The sequence below is a fragment of the Leuresthes tenuis genome, unplaced genomic scaffold (assembly GCF_036924035.1).
Source record: "Leuresthes tenuis unplaced genomic scaffold, fLeuTen1.0.hap1 SCAF_22, whole genome shotgun sequence".
NCBI lineage: Eukaryota > Metazoa > Chordata > Actinopteri > Atheriniformes > Atherinopsidae > Leuresthes > Leuresthes tenuis.
The window spans coordinates 29785422-29793322 of NW_027325376.1; the positions used below are offsets into that span (position 1 = coordinate 29785422).

Here is a 7901-nt window from a genome sequence, read left to right on the forward strand (position 1 = left end):
TACCAATTTATTTTGTGTCTTTGGGATATGCAGGTTCATCAAATCCTCTTGAAAGTTGAAGCCTACATAATCAGAATAATGTCTGAGTACTTGTGACGGTCACACGGAGCCATCACTGATCAATGATTAGGTTTGGTATCTCTGTGAATAACTTCAAGCAGTGGTGTAGAGGTACCTGGGAAGTTGCTCTCAAATTGTGCCCGATATTTTTATTTCAAAACAGCCTGTCCAACGCCCTCTATTGTAAAGTGTTATATCAGTATTTCTTGGTTGAGTGCCTAAATCTAAGAGGGATGGGTAACCTCTGCCATTCTAGGAAAAAATAAAATAAAATCTGCATATGGATGGATGTCATTCCCATCAGAGGGGCTATAAAAGAGAATATACTTCATATAACATGGACGCCCTGCAGTACACCACTGACCACAACTAACTTTAACATTACATGGAACTCAATTTAGCGAGTGTCTGCCAAAGAAAAGGGAGTTGTCTATGTGAAACTAGCACAGTGTTGCTGTGGTGTCATTACTTACCTCAACTTCTCTAACATTCCACAGAAACTTTGTTTGCTTACTTTAATTACATATATTCTGCCCTGTTGAGTGACTGAACTGGATGAATTAGCCAGTATCAGGTCTTCTAGAACAACTGGATGGAGTAAATTCAGATGCATTGGGAATTAGTCAAATATATGTTAATGTTTTCACGGGTTATAGTTACAATTTTCTTCATTGTGAATGTTAAAGCAGAGTGACTTTTAGAACGACTTCATTAATGAACAAGAATTTGAACTTTATTAATGAGTGCCATAAACGATTTGTAATCAAAAAGAAATCCAGCCTCTTAGTCCAAGAGTCTGAAAATATAGACAGTATTTACACAAACACCACTCCCTTCAACTCTACATGGCAGCATTTACATACAATTACATTTACTCTAAAAGTATCCCAGCATAAAAGTTCCTTTTCAATTTACTTGGGTAGTAGTGTAAACATTCACACATTACTGTAATAGCAGTGGTTTTCTAAAACACTTTTGGCATTTGTTTCCAGTATCCATTTAGTAAGCAGTGAAAGTGTTCCACATTCAAACTGAGTTTTTGCAGGCTGAAGAAAAAAAGTCTGCAGTCAGCAGGCCAAACAAAAACAGACCAACACTGTAAGATGGAGAAGAGGGAAAAAAAAAATCCTATACTTCTCTATTCTTAATTGGAAAAGTTAAGAAACCAGATGCAAGCTTTGCTTCACTGCCAATTTAAAAAAAAAAAAAAAAAGTCTTGCTGCATTTGGAATAAAGCAATCAAAACGTGGCATCTCTGAAATTCCATTCACGCAGTAAAAAGCTAAAAACTCCTGCCTAGAGCAAAGTGATCGTGAATACAGAGCAACACAGAACAATGCATCTGTACATTTACAAGAAAAGATCAAATCTAAAACTATTCATGGCCAATAAGACTCCTACAGCCGACAAAAACAGTAGCACATCTCGGCAGAAACAAAACTGAAATCCAGTAATTTGATGTGACTGAGGACTTGCTGCATGTACAAACAAACTGCTTCCAGTCCAATTAAAATCAGATGGTAGCCAGAGTGGTCAGGTTGTTTCCTGTGGATGCAGTGCTGATTGTCCAGCAGATATGTTGCTTGTCCTCCCACAAGATTTCAACTGTTCCAATCTAAAAAGAAATAAGCCAAGGCACAAAGTTCATACAAACAAACAAAAAAAAAAAAAAAAAGAGAATGTTCTAGTTGTGCAATCCTTCAACACCAGCTCTGCATCATCGTCAGAATACACCAGGACAGCAACAACAAATAGCCTGTGAACAGAGTACTTCAGCTCAGGTGATTTGACAGTCACCAGCTGAGGTGGACACATCCAGCAGTTTACCTCCATGCTGTGTGCTGTGCTTTCTGACAGAAGGACGAACAGTGGCACACTAAACTCACTGCACAGCAGCCCTAAAATGTTCCAGATGTGACAAAAAAAAAATATATATATATATTTTTTAATAAGTAGAAAGTGAGAACACAAAGATGTGAATCAGTCAGAGGACACTCCACAGTAGGAAGCTGAGGGGCACGTGGAATGTACAGCTGAGTAATAACTCACTAAAGAAATCTGTGCTGACGACTCTTTTTTCACGTGATGAGAACAAAAAGGTCAACTGAACAGAAATCCGTACCAAAAACCAGTGGAGATTGAAAATTCTTCTGTACTTTGTGACTGTTGGCTTACTTTTGTCATCATGTCCTGCCTCCTGCCAGCCAGGAACCATCCCCTGAACCTACAAGACTATGTGGTAGTGAGTCTGACAGAGGCAGTCAAGTTGTGTGCCACATTTGTGAAGGCAGAGCACACCGTGTGCTGATCATGCTTAAAAATAGTTTGTGTATCAGTTTGACCAATTAAAATATAAGTGAAGTGTGCGAGTGTCACAAGCTTTAAGGGTGGTGCTGAGGAGTCTCGACATATATTGGTTACAGTCTGAAAAAGAAAAAGAATTCAAAGATCCTATTGTGTAGACAGACAGATGGAACATGTCCTCAGCAGTTTTTCAGGGAGAAAAGTCTGCAAGCAGCTGGTAGTCTGCTCCATATAGATGCACCTGTAACTTCCAATAGAAAGTTGGGTTCTACCTGCACGTCTTGGGACTATTTAATTACCAACCTAAAGTACTCCTCAATCATTTTCCTTTCCAGACCGCCATGAGGACTGCCTTCAGTTCACTTATTGTGTGCAAACCCCACCCCACAACTCCTGCTTCTGTTCTAGATGTGTGTGAGTGGCACCGTTCCAGTGAGGTAGTGCTGTTGGACACTGGTGTAGCCCCTCTGTGCAGTGGTGGGGTCAGAGCCATCCCCTCCTGATCCAGGAATGTACATGCTGATCATGTCCCTGAGATCGCCCTGCAAAGCCCCCCGGTGATGGTTAGGAGTCCCCGTTGAAGGTGAATGGGATACTGGTTCTGCCTTCACCATGGACATGGTGACGGGGCTTGGCTGCTGTGGACTGCTGCTGTATGACATGGGACTGTGGGGTGAAAAAGGTGATACGAGTTAAAGCTGCATTTGCAATAGTAATCTTAAGAGAATTGCAGAGGTCAAAGCCAGAAGGTCAATCTTCATTTGCATGTCAGTCTCAGAATACAAAAAAAATCTAATTAACTGTGCAACATAAAATCTCATTTTCCAAACCTAACTAAAGCAGAGAGCTGATTCGTTCAGAGCCGAGAAAACAGCCTTGACGCTATGTTCGTGAGAATAAAAAAAACACAGAACTGTACAAAATCTGAACTATATTTTAGGAAAGAAAAGGAAGTCAGGAATGTGTCGTAAATTTTAAAATAACCAAGTCTTGGACAGATTTAGACTTTGCCAGCCACACTGCTTTTGTGTCAATAGATTCATGGAAGGAGTTCAGATATTCTGCTTTAGGTTTTAACACCAAGCATTTCAAATACACAATATCAGGACCAACATCTTGCTATTCGATTCATTTAAAGATTTTTTACAACATGATTACATAATATTTCTTTTATGTAGATATATGCCTCTTTGGTCTTCAGAATTCACTGTTCCAATTTTGATATTTTTTCAGCATACTGTACCATATACACATGTAAAATGTTGAATTCAAGGTTTTTCTTGTAATGAGAGATTGTTCACTCAAAAAACAGTTCTAGATACTTTCACAACTTTAAATAAAGTTGTATGATGTGCAGTGGGTGGGAGTGAGAGCTTCCTGAGACAACGGCAGATTATTAGTAAGTTGCATCTGTATGTTGAGGCAGAGCTGGGATCATACTGCAGACTTTCAGACAGGTCTTCCACTATTCTATCTGAACAGGATTTTCACACAAGATGCTCTGCATACATATAAAAGGCACAGTCAAGGTGGTGGCACAGATGGAATTCTGAACCACATCATTAGGTTTAATTTCATTAACAGTGGGAGCAGATCCCTCGTACATTTTATGGACTGGCCGTTCTAAAACACAGTCAGCATATGAATGAGGTCCTTTCTCACAGAGTAACAATCTCACACATTTCAAGATGGGCATGTACAGTGTCCATATTCCATGTGACATTTTGTTGATTGCAACGAAAGTCTTGCAGCCTATTTGGGAGCGACTGTGGAAACAAATAGAATGCACAAACCTCAGGTAGCTAACAGCACTCGGGTGCAACAGGCCAGAATCATTTACAAACGTACCGAGGATGTGCTTTCACAGTGGAGACAACTGTTGCCCAGTTCACAGTCAGACCGTTTTAGAAAGCCTCCAACATTTCTAACACAGGCCATCTAACAAGCTTCACATTAGAACTCAACCAAAGAGGTTTACAGTGTATATTTAAAGTAATTAGCGCTTGCACCTGCAGAAGTTAAAAATATTACCTTAGAGACCAGTTTAAGGATTTTCAAAACTAACAAGAAAGAAACTCAACATCAGAAACAAAAAAAACATGTATTAAGTTTTTAAATTATTCAGTTAATGAAAATTATGTCTGAAAAGTCATCCACTGTACAAAAATGTTTGATTAGAACAAAGAGTATCAAAGAGCCCAGTGTGTGTAAATTGGGGGCTTGAAACCCACAGCAGAAGGTAAAAAGTCCTCCGTCATTGGGACAATGGTTTGGCAGGAATGGGGGTGGGTTGTGGGTGGCCTCACACAGAGCAGCTTTGCCTGCCATCAAGTCAACCTGATCAACATTCCAGGCAGTGCCACATGCATAACAAGTAGGGAGCAGACCCAACCCTGTTGTTCAATCACAGTTTATTCAGTGATCCAGAGCAGACTTTGTGTCCAATTATCCAACTGATCTCAATTCGAGAATATTCTTAAGTGTCAACTGTGGGAAGAAAAGCTGGAGGCTTTTCCAAACCGTCGGTCATCCCCCCTTCCTTTCCTGTCTTGCACTGTGCTTCTTGTGTATTCCAAGTAGACCGTTTCCAAACTTGTTCAAAAGTTTAACATCAAAGTATCAAAAGTTTGTTTGTCAGTTTATGTCCAATACTTAAGGCAATATGGACTAAATTAAAAATGTACAGCAACTTATTTTAACAGGTGCATACAGGCACTCCTTTTTTGCCAAATTATCAGGTCTAGTGATTGGTCATTAGGCAGAAGTCATTACAAAACTTGATTTTTCATAAAATAAGAAACACTCTGAGCATGGGCATGAACGATGTTAAAGTGTTCTCTGTGGATCTGAATAAAGGCGTTTAAAGGCGAATGATGACGCCGGCAGGCCATTTCTCATTTTTTAAAGACATGTTCAAACGAACATTTTCTTTGACTGGAAGCCAGAGAAACCGGACGCGGAGTTCCCAAAGTTTACCTTTGCATTTGAGAGGGTTTTCTTAAAGTTCAGCTTCTACCCCTCAGCGCAGTGTGTGGATTAAAAGGGACATGACAGCTGTATTTGGAGCCCTGTATTCACACCTGGGTCTACAGGGTTAGACTGCATTCCGGGCTGTGTAAAGGAGCAGTTTACCTCACGTCTCACCTGTATGAGTTTGCTCCGCTCATGTATGTCTGCGCTGCCGTCATTGCAGGCGGATACTGGAGGGCAGAGAGGTCATATCGGTGAAGCTGCTGCGTATAGCCGAGCGCTTCGCCCTGCATGCCGGTGTAGCCTCCGCTGGGACCCCAGCCGTAGCCTTCTACCCTGGGACTGCTGCCTTGGCTTTGTGCTGCGGCCGCCAAGAGGTTTCCAGCTGACAGTGGATACTTGTTCACCTGAGAGTCCTTCTTCAGCAGGGGCTTAGTTTTGCGGCGGGGCTTATACTTGTAGTCGGGGTATTCCTTCATGTGAACTGCCCGGAGCCTCTTGGCCTCATCTATGAAGGGCCGTTTCTCGGCGTCAGTTAGGAGTTTCCACTCAGCTCCCAGCCGCTTACTTATCTCTGAATTGTGCATTTTGGGGTTTTCTTGAGCCATCTTTCGCCTCTGTCCCCTTGACCAGACCATAAAGGCGTTCATGGGCCTCTTGACTTTATCCATGGGGTCGGTTCCAGATGCACATGCCGTTTTCGGGTGAGCGTTTCCGTTGCTGCCCATACCCCCGGTCAAGTTGCCGGTGATGGGTGACATTCCAGGGGGCGTCTGATGAGGATGAGGCTGTCCAGTTGGCTTCAGCTCGTGCTCCATCAAGCTGTACATGTTGGACGGATGTAGAAGAGTTCAATTACACGATAAAACGACACGCTGAAGCACAGAGCCGTCCACCTGGCGACTTTTGGCTCGGTTTCCCAACAGGTTTAACAGGGAGAGCCGGGTGATTTAAATTAAGTAGCTAATTACTCACGTCACACCCGGGAAACCAACGTAGTTTTTTCTCTTAAACTAAAAGTGAGTTGTGGCTGTCATTACTTTGATGGTGAAAAAGCTTCTCTGAAGATGGAAACTTAGCGCACACACTCTACTCATCCGTTACTGCACTTCCACACAAACCCCCCGTCCCCCTGCAGTCCAACATTAGCCAATAGGAAAGCTAAGGGCTTTTCTCTGAGTCCCTGCATTTGAATCTGAAAAGGTTCCGACGGTGCGCGAGACACTTGTTGTCAATGAAGTTGGGAGGGTGACATTCCAGAGCAGGCCGGTCCCACAGAAAGTTTTTGTCTGAGTAGTGGCATAAGAAGGCGAATCTAAACTTGCATATGGATACATTCAGAGTAGAAGTGGATCGGACCAACCCAACAACCAATGGCCCGTTCTCAGTTTGTTGGAGCTTCTCGGATCAGGCTCCAGTCAGTCACTCCTGTTTAATGAAGTAAAACTATGTATTTCTACGCCTTATCAGACACAAAGGGTTAAGACCGCGAAGTGGTGTAGTTTAAACCCGAGCTCGATACGTTCCTAAACCCAGCCAACAAGCCCCAGTAAAGATGCATTAACATAACCAAACAGTGTTACTCATTGCGGAAGGAGGTACAAAACTGGAGGCTGTTTTTCCCAGCAGAAGAAACAAGTAGGAGAAATGGAGCTATGCTTGTCCTTCACTAATGGACTTCACTAATCTCTCCCTAACATTAACAGACTGCTTTGTCACGGTTTCTCATTCCTTAACAAGCTAAACAGCTGAACACTAGTTTTCCCCAGTTAGCCAGATCAAAACAGAAATAGACCAACAGAACAACTGGTCTATTCTTTCATTTGTCAAGGAGCTGATGGACACTTTGGGTTATGATGAAAGAATGTCATTGCTCAAAAAACATTTTAAAGGAATAATTTTTCACATAGACTTTCCTGAACTTTTTAATATATAATACTCGCGGAACACTTCTGATTAGTTATAACACTGGTAAATGGATTTATATGGCCACTTGAAGTACTTTAACCAACAAGCCACATTCATCCATTCACTCATACAGCACTTCTTGGTCTATGTAACTGTCTAATCTGGACACAAAATAGGAGACAAAGTGGGGTTTCATACACTGGGACACCCCTACATGTAAAGTGGAGAAGCCAGGGATCAAACCTCCCACATTCAGACTTGCAGATGACCACTTCAACCTGAGCCACAGCTCTGAGAAGTATGCAGCCCACATTAATCCATATGTCAGTCATATTCACGTGTTGCTTGTTTAATTTCTGCTATTTTTTAAATAGCCTACTTGTGTAACTTATTTTTGCTTTTTACTTAGAACAGGTGAATATAATGTGTGCTTAAGAACAAAGCTGAGTTAAGTTAATTTCATACTTTGTTGTTGAATACATTTAGCTTAATCAGTAAGTGGCACACTGTGAGCTGATTGTTGCCATGTAGTTTAACCTTTAGTGCTGCAGGTGTGCTGGACCTATGCTGTCACCAAGCTCTGCATTTTGCTTTGCTTTTACTTTTACATTGATTCATTTAGCAGATGCTTTTATCCAAAGCACTTTCAAGGAAAAATG

The 7901-nt window shown here is 41.7% G+C and overlaps 1 protein-coding gene across 1 annotated transcript; it reads right to left on the reverse strand.

Annotated features, from left to right (window-relative positions):
- Positions 1 to 811: 811 nt before the first annotated feature.
- On the reverse strand, positions 812 to 6378 carry sox19b (SRY-box transcription factor 19b). Its single transcript, XM_072376768.1, has 2 exons — positions 5509 to 6378; positions 812 to 3030 (listed from the first exon to the last, which is right to left on the reverse strand). Exons 1-2 carry the CDS (start codon positions 6162 to 6164, stop codon positions 2769 to 2771), a joined length of 918 nt encoding a protein of 305 aa, XP_072232869.1. The 5' UTR covers positions 6165 to 6378; the 3' UTR covers positions 812 to 2768.
- Between the last annotated feature and the right edge of the window lie 1523 nt (positions 6379 to 7901).